This window comes from Melospiza georgiana, chromosome 5 (assembly GCF_028018845.1).
Source record: "Melospiza georgiana isolate bMelGeo1 chromosome 5, bMelGeo1.pri, whole genome shotgun sequence".
NCBI lineage: Eukaryota > Metazoa > Chordata > Aves > Passeriformes > Passerellidae > Melospiza > Melospiza georgiana.
The window spans coordinates 68637601-68651103 of NC_080434.1; the positions used below are offsets into that span (position 1 = coordinate 68637601).

The 13503-nt window shown below is 44.7% G+C and overlaps 1 protein-coding gene across 1 annotated transcript in view; it reads left to right on the top strand.

Moving 5' to 3' along the window:
- The first annotated feature begins 5422 nt into the window (after positions 1–5422).
- Positions 5423–13503, top strand: part of DNAAF9 (dynein axonemal assembly factor 9) — a 75313-nt gene continuing 67232 nt past the window's right edge. The window contains exon 1 of the mRNA XM_058025316.1: positions 5423–5518. Within this exon, the coding sequence (XP_057881299.1) occupies positions 5436–5518 (83 nt within the window). The 5' untranslated portion in view covers positions 5423–5435. The remainder of the gene's footprint in view (positions 5519–13503) is intronic.

Sequence of the window (13503 nt, forward strand, 5' to 3'; positions counted from 1 at the left end):
CAAAATCTGGTGCTGCTGGCTTAAATCAGGTTTTAAGCAGTGTATCCTCAGGCAGTGTTGAGAGGAGGCTCCTGGAAGGGTGAAGCACAATGCAGGGAGGGATTTGAGCTCTGGAGGAAGCGGGATGGGAGAGGTGGGAAGTTGTTCCTGGAGATAACGAGATGCAGGGGAGGCCACACAGCAAATGCTCTGGGGCCTGGCTTCCTCTGCTCATCTGAGGCTCAAAAAGTGGGAAAAAAGATGAATGTAGGGCTCCAGGAGGTGGTGGCCACACACCTGGAATGCTGAGGGTGGCTAGGTGGAGGTTTTGGGCAAGCAGTGGGAGAGGAATAGGTCCCAGGGAGATCTTTGAGGTTTGGGGTACCAGGGAGGTTTCAGTGTCTCCATCCTTGGATGGTTTCAGGACCAAACTGAAGACAGCCCAGAGCAACCTGGTGTGATCTCATGGGTGATCCTGCTTTGTCACTATAGGACACAAAAGAACACAAGCTCACAGCGCTGTTTTCAAGGTGAAGAAAAAAGGGAAGTTTATTTTCTGACTCCAACATTTATAGTTTTCCAAAAGTGACAGCGGATTGGAGGGTGACAGTGCCACCTCTCCAATGGCACTGGTTAAACCAACAGTCTAACCGATTTCTCCTCTTCCATCAAGGAATGCAAAACAATGAGTTATTTACAGAAAGTGTGTGAGAAAGTTCACTACAAGAATGTTAACATCAGAAGGCTTAGAAAATCTTAAAAAACTAGGGTGACATGCTTTGAGAAGAAGGTTGGAGTAGAGACATCCTGAGGTTCCTTCCAATCTGAATTTCCTTCTGATCCTAAACCATATCCAGACTGTTCCTTGTTTTGAAGAACCTTTCCAGAGCCTCCAGTGTGTCAGAGGAGAGACACCAGCACACCCTTCCAGACAGCAATTTCCTGATTTTTTGCAGACCAAATTTCATGCTGGTAAATTTGATATGGCCAAAGAAGATGGTCTTCAAGTCCCTTCCAACCCAAGTTATTCCATGATCCTATAGCACCTGGAGATGTCCCAAAACATGTTGAAATGAAGAATCCATGACATCAAATTATTCTCAGGGATAGTGGTTTGTTCCCCCATCAGCCAGCAAACATCTCTTTGCTCCATCCACTGTTGGAAAAGCCAAAAAGAACTTCAGCAGTGACCACCACCAGCACCAAATTCCCTCTTTGCATGGAGCCAGTTTGCAAACAGAACATCCAAAAAATCCTTCCCATTTCCTGGTCACCCTCAGCCACCTCTATTTCTCAGCCAAACTCTTCATTTACAAAGAGCAGTGGCTATAACAAAACAAGTCTGGGTAACTCAGGGTCAGCACTGCTATTTTTTGAGACGTTTCCTGCGCTTGCAGGATCTTGGTGCGTTGTGTCTCCATCACCTCCTGCATCTCCACCCTGTCTTTGATGGGTGTGTGGTGCCAGATTCAGGGTGGTATAAACAAGCAGATCTCAGCTTGTTGGAGTAACTCACCCTTTTGTTTTCTTTGACCTGGGGGCTGCTTTTTTTTTGTGGTAAGAATAAAACAGTAATTTCAGGCCAGAGGAAATTTTAATATCTCTCCTCCTAAAATAGCACTAGAGAAGAATGAAGATTTTCTAGCCTGAAGAACTTGGATAGATGGAGTACGAGGCTTTTTATAGCCATCATCATTTATTACTTAATTTTCCCTGCCCAGGTAAAAGTGGGAAACTTTTCAAACAGTCTCATTTTATTCCTTTCTCAAGCTATTCATAAATTTTTCAGTAAGAGCTCTGCAGGCAGCAAGTCCATTCTCTGAGTGAACATCCATTGCCTGGAGGGTGGACTCCTCTGAAACATTCATAGGATCCCATAAATACAACAGGATCCCATAAATCTGAGGAAAAAGGAAGAAAAACAGTTCTTAGGAAGCACAGCAAGGGACATGGTTTGTTTACCATGCAAGTAGAGCACAATTAATGTTTTCTCTCCAAGAAATTTGAATTATTTCCTTAAAAGTGCTGTTGCAGTAGGCAAATAGCTCCTTGATGCTACAGAAGGATAAGGAAAAAGCAAATTGAAAGCCCTAAAGGATGGATCCTTGGCTGGAAGTGGGATTTGTGAGTCATAAAGCTTTTCTGTTTGGTTTTATTTGGAGCTGCTGACTCTGGGGTTATTTCTGGGGTTGCCTTTACCCATCAGGGATGGAGACAGGTCTTCCTGGGGTTCCACCATCCTGGGAAGTCCTGCAGGATGGCTCATGGATGGTTCCTTAGTGTGCACCAGGACGTCAAAGCCATCCCACAGCCCACATTCCCAGCAGCCAACGTTTTCCATGGGGAAGGGATGTGCAGGTCCCAGTAGGATGGGATTTACCAATCAATTTTTATATAAAATTCAGCCTCCGGCCTCAGTGAGCAACCATCAGCCCAGGGTGGGAAGTTTAGGCATTCCTCATGGATGGGGGAATAAAGAACCTCTCCAGGTGCACATCTCAGGGTGAACAGCTAATTTTGGCCTCTCTGTGTGTACAGAATTGTTTTGTCCAGCAGGGATTTGCTAAAAATAAACAGGTATCCAGGGAAGAGGGTGTGCAGGCAGCTGTCTCCGTGGGGAGATGCCAACCCTGAGGTACCCAAGCTGAAAACACAGCGAGGATCAGCCCTACCTGCTCAACCCACATCTGCTGTTTGCTTTTGGACAATATCTAGATCAGGAGGACCCAAGAAACATCAGCAGCAACTTTCCCCTCTTTCCAAACCACTCTGCCTCCCCTCTTCCTCTCTTTGGGAATTGTTGTGGGCTTCACTCAGCTTTTGCAGCCCTCAAAACATGCAACAATAGTGGGATAGGGAAGCTCAGGAAGCTGGAGAGCAGGAACAATAGCTGATGTCACCTTCTTTCCCCTTCCACCTCACCTCCCTCCTTCTCCAGGAAGCCTGACCTCTCTGTTGGGTGTGTTCCAGGTTGTTGGCCTGATTTGTCACCCCAAGGGACATACAGGCCACAGCAGCGGTGTGAAATATCTCCTCTTGTTGGCTGAAAGAGTTTTTGGGGAAAAATATCCCTAAATCCAATCCTGGGAATATCCCTTTTCCCTCTCCTCTCCCACCATAGCCTTGATGTGTTCCTGGGGTTTGGAGTGCCTGGGCAGCCTCATGGAGATGGAAGAGAGGAGATGGAAGGAGCCAAGACAGCACTCAGATGTTGCAGGGGAAGGATGTGCTGTCAGGACATGTGTCCTTCCTTATGTAGGTGTTGGATGTAGAGGGGGCTTGGGAAAAGCTTCTGGAAGCTGGTGGTTCATGGACTGGCATGGGACAAGCAGCAGGAGCTCTGCAGGACACTGTCCCACCCAGCAAAGGACAAGAGAAGCAGGAGGGATGCATTTCAGGATCATTCTAGAGGAAAGCAAAGGGTTTTTAGCAATCCTATCCACTTTTCCTTCCAGGCCTTCAGCTCCTCTTGGTGATGCTGCTTTAGCAAACTCAAAGTGTGTCCAGGGGCTCCAAAAACAGGAAGAAATTTGGGATTGGGATGGTGCCAGCTCCTTGTCAGCACAACCTGTGCCATGGGGACTTGTCTGTACATGGAACCATCAGAGTTTTATCAAGGGCAGCTAAAATGCTTCTCAGTGGCTGCAGGGCAGCTGGGCCACGGCCCAGAATATTTATTTATCTTGTCTTTGCTCTGTGGCACTGAGCAAAGTCCGATTTCATTTTTGGGGAAAAAAGGAAAGAGCACTTTGGAACGCGTTCTCACCTGCACCAGGTTAAAAGCGAGGTGGGAGTGAGAGCCCCTGAGTGTTCCCCACTGAATTGAGATCCTTTGGGAAGGGAAAAGGAGCTTGCTCCAGGCAGCCCCATGTCTCCATCACACCCCAAAGCTGCAGATTTGGGGCTTTACACTGCTGCTGTCAAACACTGGTGTAATTAAAATAAGATGCAGACAAGGGGTGTTATCCCACTCTCCACCAGGGATGAGGAGCTGGGGAGATTAATGGTGCAGGGAACTCGTCAGAGATTAGCACTGGGGGATGGGGATTAACGTTCTGGGGGGGAATGAGAGCCTCCACAGCAAATTCAGCTTTCCTGGATGCTTACTCAACATCTACTCCTTCCCCCAGGGGTGGGTGGTGAGGCAGGAGCATGCAGGAGGAGCAGGATGTGTTCCCCTCAGCTGAGGGATGTGGGATTAATGGGTTTCAGCCCTGTGCCCCTCAAAGCCTGGCTCCAGATCCTTCCCTGAAGAGTGACGACCTCAGTTCTTTGTAGATCCTTGCAGGTTTTCTGTGCAGGACCCAAAATCCCTGCTCCTGCTCCCTGGGGTGCTGCCTCGGTTGTTTGGCAATGGCGACACATCAGTAAAATAGGAGAAGACTGGGGAAAGGGTGTCAGGGGCCAGCAAGGCTGGGATCTCTGGGCAGAGCAGGCAAAACTCCTTTAATTTCTGGTGTAAAGAGAATAAAGGATGTCTGTCAGGGTGGTTGTGCTGGTATTAGCACACAGAGGGGTAATGGTTGGAAGGAGGGGATATTTTTTGGGGATAACACAAAAAAGACCATGTGGGGTGTTGGTGACACCCCAGAGGGGTGCCCAGATGGGGCTGTGGTGGTTTTATAGGGAATGACAGCTGGGGAGGCATCCCATGGTGGGTGCAATGCTGGGTGGACACGGGGAGCCAGGGCATGTCTGTGTGCTGTAGGGTGTTTTTGGGGACAATACTTTGGGGACACCAGGGTACACCACCCCTCGGGGCTCTGCAGGATGTCGGGGTCTCCATGTCCCCCTGCTCCTCAGGGCTCGTTGTCACTCCTCCCTGGAGGCTTTTGCGTCACACATTCTCAGGGGGCTCTGTGTCACCCCTTCCCAAGGGATCAGGGGGTCTCAGGGGTCCCTTGTCCGCCTCCCCGGGGTCTCAGGGGTCCCTTGTCCCCATAGCCCGGGGTCTCAGGGGTCCCTTGTCCCCCTCCCCGGTGTCTCAAGGGTCTCTTGTCCCCTCCCCGGGTCTCAGGGGGTCTGAGGGGGTCTCAGGGGTCCCTTGTCCCCCGTCCCTGCCATCGGACGAGCCCACGCCCCATCGCGGGGGGGGTACATCAGCAGCGGTGGGGGCTGGACGCGCCCAAGAGCGAACGGCAGGGGGGGCGTGAGGGGTGTGTGAGCGGGGGGCTGGACTTGGACGAGCTCATTCCTGTCGGAGGGGTGATCCACCTCACCCCGCTATGTTTACTCCCAGCTAGAGCCGCTATCCCAGAATTCCCAACCGCACTTCCTGTGAGAGGAGATAAAAACTCAGGACAAATCCTGGACCGACAGAAAAGCTGGGAGCAGAGGAGCAGTGCGGGTGTGCCATATCCTCTCCCCCCCTGTGCCGAGTGGAGCGGGCTGCGCGGGGCGGGGCGCAGGGCCGCAGTGGCGGAGCCGCCCCGTCGCCCGGGCGCATCGCGGTCGCCATGGCGCTGTGCGGCCGCTCCGCGCTCCTCCCGCCGCCCCCGCGACACCGGCCCCGGCCCCGAGCCCCGGGGCCCTTCGTCAGGTACCGGAGGGGACAGCGGGGAAGGCGAGGAGAAGGGTGACAGCCAGCGGCAGGGCTGCGCTGAAGGGGCTGTGGGGTGGGGAGGGGGTATGCGGGGTGTGCGGGGTGGGGGGGGTGTGCTGGAGGGGCGCTGAAGGGGCGATCTGGAGGGTTTTGACGGATTTAGAAGGAATTTGGTGTGAGAGCAACTGAGATTTTCACATCCGTGGCTCTGCTCGTGGAGGAAATAGCGTTAAACGCCGATTTGGGGGCGTTGGGGTGCGAGGGATGGGGAGCGCAGCGCTTTGGAGGCGCTGGAATTGAGGGGATAGGGAGGGGTTTTAAACCTTAGGATGGGGTCTTGAGGGGCTTTATCTGGGAGAATTTGGGGTGTTCGCAGAGTTAACGAGGCTGATTTGGGGTACAATAGGGTTTAACACCTATTGAAGGTGTTGTGGGAAGGATGGGGGTGGGACAGAAGGGATGGGGCGTTCAGGAAAGGTTTTATGGTACTGAGCTCTGCGAGTGTTGCGGGCGGATTTGGGATCATTAAAGGGATTTGGGGGGCTGCAGCATCATGTGAGGGGCTGGGAATGAGAAAGAAAAGACTGGCCATGACGGGGACAGGTAGATTTGGCAGGTGGCTGCCGGGAGGGAGGTACAGGACGGCAGACAGGAGCCTGATGTGACCTTGTGGATGGAGGGATTGTCACGGGCAGAATCCTGCTGGAGGAGGAGGATGTGTGGGTGAGGAGCAGCAGGACATCACCAGCAGGGCTGATGTGCACAGAGTGGCTTTGGGGTTCTGTTTCTCTAGGGGATAAACCTGGGACTGGTTTAGGAGGGGTCAGCATGGGCTATTTTGGCAATAAAAGTAAAAAAAAAAAAGGCTTGTGAAAGGCAGGAAAAGTGAATTTTAGTGTAGGGATAGCTGAGGTTTGGGAGGGGCTGAGAGGTTATGGAGAGAAAGGCGAGGTTGTGTTTGTATGGGGGTTTGTGGATACAAAGGTAATAAAATTTCCTGAGCTCTGAAAATATGTTGGGCAGGGCTTGACAGGAGCTGGGCTGTGGGGACATGTGAGATGGTGGCATTGGCTCTGTGGGAGCTCAGGTGTCAGCTCAGGTGTCCTTGTGTTGCCAGAGCTCTGTTTCCTTTTGGAGACTTAAGGTGCACCCATGTGTATGATGCTGCAGCCCATTATCCAAATGGTTTGAATAGAGGAAACGGCCTCAAGGTGTGCCAGGAGAGGTTTGTGTTGGATATTAAGAAATATTCCTCTGCTGGGAGGATTGTCCAGCACTGAAACAAACTGCCCAGGGCAGTGGTAGAGTGGCTAGATATTTAAAAAGCAGTTAAAAACCATTTTTGTGGTGCTTAGTGATGAGGTTTAATGGTGGCTTTGGCAGTGCTGGGGTAACAGTTGGACTCGATGCTCTTGCAGAGCTTTTCCAACCGAAATAATTCCACGATTCTGTTTTATGGCACCACAAAGCACAACCCAGGAACTGAAGTGCTTGATGCTTTCAATAGTTGCAGCACAATACATGGAAGTATTCAGCAGTGGGAAGCCAGATAATCAGGGAAGGGAGACCTTGCACGTGAATCGCAGACAAACACTTGGCCAAGCTGCCTGGCTCTGTGCTTGCTGGAGATTTTCAATTAAAAAACAAACAAACACCCAAACCAAACAGCTTTTTATCTGAAGTACAAGAAGGGAACAAAAGCATTTTCACTTTTTTGGATGATTTGCCAGTGAAATGAGGAATTCTGCTGTGAAAGAGAGAGAAATGGAGGTTGTTGTGCTTGCTTGAAACACGTGAACACGGCTGGTTATGTTCCCGCTCTCTCTTTCTGAATTGAAAATAAAGCAGAAGGAAAAGTGACCTTTTCAAATATTTTTTTTCACTGAATAAATTAATACTAATTATTTAGAAAGAGCTTGGTATTTTTTTAGAGCTGTGAACGATCTAAAAATTCATGATGGGTAATGAAATGCCAAGATGGTTAAAAAAAATGTTGAAAGAGAAAATGGTTTCCACTCAAGCCTTCCTCTTCCTGAGTGATTTTTGTAATTTGAGACCCTGTTTTAGAGTTGTCATGAGAACATTCAGACTCTCTGAACATCTGCAAGCTTTTGAGCTCCACTGGGAGATGCAGCCAGCAACTGTAATTTGGTGCATTTGTAGGAACCATGTCATCTTTTAATTTTTTTTCCTCCTTAACACTCATTCTTGTGCAGTTCTTTTTTAAAATTTTTTTTTTTATTGTCAGGCCAGATGGAGGCCAGTGTTTGCCATAAATTTCCCAGGCAGTCAGCAGATAGCAGGCAGTTAATAAAAATAACTTAAAACAAAACAATCTGTTACCCTCCCCCACCACCCCCAAGCTCCCAAACAGGAATGGAAAAATTCTTCAGACTATATAAAGACTAGAGAAAGGGCCAGAGATAATTCCTGGAGTTCTTCCACATGCTCGAGAGTTTTGGTCTGCCATGTGGCACCTCAGCATTGTAACAAGTCAAGAATGGGTTTGGAAATAGAAAGAAAAAATCCCTTAAGTAAGAGAGAAGTGCTGCCCAAAAAAGGGGAAGTGTTTTTGGGAGGTGATGTCATCTTTCATGTGCCTGTGTTTGGTGGGGAATGAGTGTTTTCCTTGTGAATGCAGGCATTTCTGAACAAAAATCCTATGAAGTGCTTGTTTTAAACATCTGCATCAGAAAATCAATGCAGAATTGTTCTATTTCAGAGCACTCTGCACCCACCCAATCTGAATTACCTTCATGTAAAACAGAGCAAGCAAATCCTCATTATTCATTATCCATACAGATGAGTTCTCACCATGTGGGGAAATGCAAAATGAGTCCTTGGGTTAATTTTTCTGTTGTCTCTTCCTCTGTGCTTAACATTCTCCTGCTCTGTTGTTAATCACATTGTGGTTAAATATGTGGCTTTTTGGTTTTTTTCCCATGAATTTTATTTGGGAGCACAGGACCAAAGAGTTGTTGTGGTTTCCCAATCAGTTTTTGTAGGGGACTTGTCTGTGATGCAAGATTAGCAATTTTTCCTGTGCCTGTGTGTTCCTTATGTAATTATGCTGAGGTTCAGGATTTTGTAAGAGCACAGTTGCACTGGAATTATTTTATTTTTCTTTAAGGAATGTGCTGTATTTTAGCAATGCAAAGACAGAGCTGATTTCACTTGAAGTACAGGAGGAAAAAAAGAGAAACAACCCCCATTGCTTGAATATGGATGATTTTCTGCCACCTTAGGGAAATAAGAATGCTTAGGGTCTGTTACAGTGAGAATTGAGGGGTGTGGAAGCATTTGATTGATGGGAATAGAGAGGAAGAAGAAGGGAAAATTGCCGGAGAGAGGAGCAGAGCTTTGGTGTGGATCTTGCAGCTGGAATTCTCCCTTTGTGATCATCTCAGCATCTGATCTGGAGCTTTGTGGCCACGTGGCTGCAGAGGTTCTGGCCCAGGAATGAGCCCTGAAGGTGAATTTAGTCCTGAGGCACTGAAAATCAGCTTTGATTTCTGCCCAAGTGCCAGATTTCTGCCCTGTCCTTTTAATCAGAGTGAATGATGGCAGAATAATCACCCTGGAGCTGCTGCTCTTTGTCACTTTTTCAATTATTGGCATTTTCTCAGCTGATAATATTTTTGGAAGGGAAAAGTTGATGCTCTCCATAATGTGCTACAGCTTAAGAAAATGAAAATACAGGCATTTTTTTTTGTAAATCAGCCTGTTAAAAATGTTTTACTTCTTAAAGCTGAGGGTCTGACTGATGGGCAACCCAGAATTTAGTAAATATCCTCAAAAAAAAGTTTGTGATTGTGCAGAACAACATCAGGCAGTTCCACATGTTTAGTAAGGAGAGATTCAGGCTTGTTCCTATGTGCTTTGAGGTTTCTGGATTATAGAATTGAATATTCCTGTCCATTAAAGATCAATATTTGGTCCTGAATAGTCCACTTAAGATCATGATTTGATCCTGAAAATGCACACAAAGTTAAAATTTATTTGTCTATGTCCATTTTTTTCTCACTGTTCCTAAAAAATTACTTGATCTCCTGTTTATAGTCAATATCCCAATGCAAATTTCTCTCCCTATGTAGAGAAATTTGCAAAATAGGTGGAAAATTGACATCTCTTTTAAGGTGAGTGAATGTTGTCTTTTATGGATACCAAGCAGTGAAAGATTTATTTTGAAATCAATGAAATTCTGAGTGTCTTTAGCTCAGTCTGATTTCTGGTGTCTGTTTTCACAGCTACAGTGAGGTGAGGATAATGTCAGACTCTGGGAAATCCAGGAAAATCCTGGACTCTCAATACAAGCAAACATTTCTGATAGAAATCATGAGGTCAACAAAAAACCCAAGAAATTTAAACTTGATTTTTCAGGGGCTAAAATGGAAACAGATGTTCACAACAGAGAGTTAACGAGTGTTGTGATTTGGGGAAAAAAACCCCTGTGATTTAATATTATATTTTATTTATTTATTTATGGTAAATTGGGCTGTTAATGGTAAAACCATTGACTTTGGTATGATCTACTCAAGGTGAGGATTTCTCTTAATGTGGATATCTCTGATTTTTCCTGCCATCCATCCAGCCTCAGCCAAGCCTTTGTGGGGGTGGAGCAAAAACATCTGCCAAGAGGAGGTGAAACACAGGGAAAGCAGCGAAATGCCAGCCTTGGTCAGCTGAACTGGGCACAGTGAAACAGAGCTGCAGCCTGCCAGGCTGTGGGAATCCTCTGGGAATTGGGAATCCTCTGGGAATTGGGAATCCTCTGGGAATTGGGAATCCAGCCCTGCCAGGCTGAGGGAATCCTCTGGGAATTGGGAATCCTCTGGGAATTGGGAATCCTTTGGGAATTGGGAATCCAGCCCTGCTAGGCTGAGGGAACCCTCTGGGAATTGGGAATCCACCTGGAATTGGGAATCCATCCCTGCCAGGCTGTAGGAATCCAGTGGGAATTTGGAATCCAGTGGGAATTGGGGATCCAGTGGGAATTGGGAACCTCTGGGAATTGGGAATCCACCCCTGCTAGGCTGTGGGAATCCTCTGGAAATTGGGAAATCACTGGGAATTGGGAATCCACTGGGAATTGGGAATCCACCCCTGCTAGGCTGTGGGAGTCCTCTGGGAATTGGGAATCCTCTGGAAACTGGGAATCCACTGGGAATTGGGAAATCACTGGGAACTGGGAATCCACTGGGAATCCTCTGGGAATTGGGAATCCAACAGGAATCCCAATCTAGGGATTCTCAGCTTCTTTTTCTTCCTCTGTCAAGGAAGGCACTTGAGATGGTATTTTGTGTTCAGGTTTAGATGTTTATTATTTCTTATTTATATTTCAAGTCCTGAGTTCTACAGCATTCTACTAACACGGCACAAAATGGCTAACTATCTTTTGTTACAACATTTTTAAGGCTAAACTGTCCAATTAAAAAATGACACCTAAATTATTTTCATTTTAACCCAATAACTAATCACTCATGTCCCACAATGTGGATTTTTCTGTTCAATTGCAAAATACTACACAAAGCCATGAAGAAGAACAAGCAGCCACTGCCCTAAAACCTCCATCTTGTTTTTTATATATGTATATATATATATATATATATATATATATATATATATTACTGTATTCTAAAACCTTAAACTCTTAAGTTTTCCACCCTGTTGTTATATATTATATATTATATATTATATATTATATATTATATATTATATATTATATATTATATATTATATATTATATATTATATATTATATATTATATATTATATATTATATATTATATATTATATATTATATATTATATATTATATACTATGTATTATATATTATGTACTATATATGATATATGATATGTTATATGTTACATATGTTATATATTATATGTTATATATTATAAATTACATACCATATATTAGATATTATATGTTAATTATATATTACACACTTCCACATTATATTATATTATATTATATTATATTATATTATATTATATTATATTATATTATATTATATTATATTATATTATATTATATTATATTATATTATATTATATTATATCATATATCATATATCTTATATCATATATCATATATCTTATATCATATATCATATATCATATATCATATATCATATATCATATATCATATATCATATCATATTATACGATATTACATTACATTACATTACATTACATATTACACACTTCTAATCAAACTACACACCCATAATCCCAGTGCTATCAATCAAGTTTTGAAGGCTTCTCCACGGCCTCAGATCAAATGGAATATTTTCTTGTGGGTCTGTGAATTTTAAATTTCAGCACAGAAATTGAAAATTCTCAGCATCCAGGATTCCAACAGGGATCAGTGCTGATGGTGCTGCCTCAGTTCTGGATTACCACATCAAGAAAAGGCAGCTTGCACTCAGTTTAAATCCAGCCAGCAGCCAGGGGAAAAAGCATTGTGGGAGAAGAAACAAGATGGAAATTCAAGCACCATGTGGCTTTCTTGAGGAAATGGATTTGTTCTTTGTGACTGAGAAAGGCACAGTTGTTAATATTCCCTTTATTTGCCAACAGACGTGCCTTGCAGCGCCGTGTCTGTTACCAAGCTGTGACGGGCTGCCTGTTGTAAAGCGAGCTACTTTGCATAATTAGTGTGAAGACGTGAACAGATGAGCACTAATTCTTAGAAGTTAATGATTGTCAATTATCTCCCCCTTTTTTTCCCTGGATCTAGTCCAAGATTAGTGGAATATCAAGTACCTCAAGGTACAGTTCCTTAATTGGCCCAAGCACACTTTATTGCCAGCTGTCGCCCCAAAACGTGGCTTTGCTTTTTGACCTGCCTCAATCAGCAGTCAGGTCAGCTTGCTGCTGTTTGAAAGCATTATTTTCTTTTTAATTCCTGGGCTGGAGGTTGTTTGGGTCCATAAGCTGATCTGACCTGACACATGGCTTGCAGATCGTTAGTGCAGCCAGAAAGGGGGTGAGCAGGCTGACACTGTCCCTTGCAGCACCAGGAGATTTTATCCTGCCTTAAATCCACAGAGAAATCCCAACTTCTGCTCAAAAATGGTGCTAAAATTCCCACTTCAAAAAAAAAAAAAAAAAAGTGGTTCAAGTGGTTCAAAAATTCCCACCTTTTTCAACTTCTTACCTGCTCCAGAAGTTGCCTCTTAGATGCATAAATAACTTCCAGCTCTTGTCTTGCCCAAATCTTGTTGGAATCCAGGATTTTGGAGCTTCCTTAGGACCATATTTCCAAACACACCTAATTTTTTTTTGTTTCAGCAGCAGGTTATTTAGGTTTAACTGTGGTTATGTAGGTGGTGGATCCAGAACCACAACTTCCAGGGGAGCATCCCAAGGCCCACAGGTTTGTGTGGAGGTTGTTTCTGTTTGAATTTGTACTGCTGGAGCCAAATGAAAAGGAGTGCTTGTTTTGGAGATGGGAAAAGTCATGGATTTTTGTTCCCAGGACAGTCTTTTTGTTTTTGGCACATGACTGTTTAATGTGAAATCCAAGAAAATGCCTTTATTTTTCCCCTCTCTGACTTTATACCCAGTTTAGCCTGTATTGTTTAAAAGCATGTTGTAAGAATTCTAATTATTCTCTTCCCTATTTCTGAATGGCATCTTTCTTCAGGCACACAAGTCTTCTGTGTTTAGTGTCAGCCTTTGAATATAATGATTTATCCACACTTGAAATGACATTGAAAATTTTTCTGTGAAGGAGCTTTTGCAAAGAATTCTCTCATTCTCACACTTCTTAAATAAGGCAAGGAAAAATATTCTGCTACATGTCTGTTTAAAATTAAAAATGAAATATCTTTATTGGACATAACATCTTACTGTGAAATAGTGAATGTATAATTTGCTCTGTGCAAATTACACATTTTATGTCAGGACACACAGCACTGACATCCAGATTTACCTGGCAGAAATGTTTTAGCAGCTTAATCTGAGATCTTTAAGT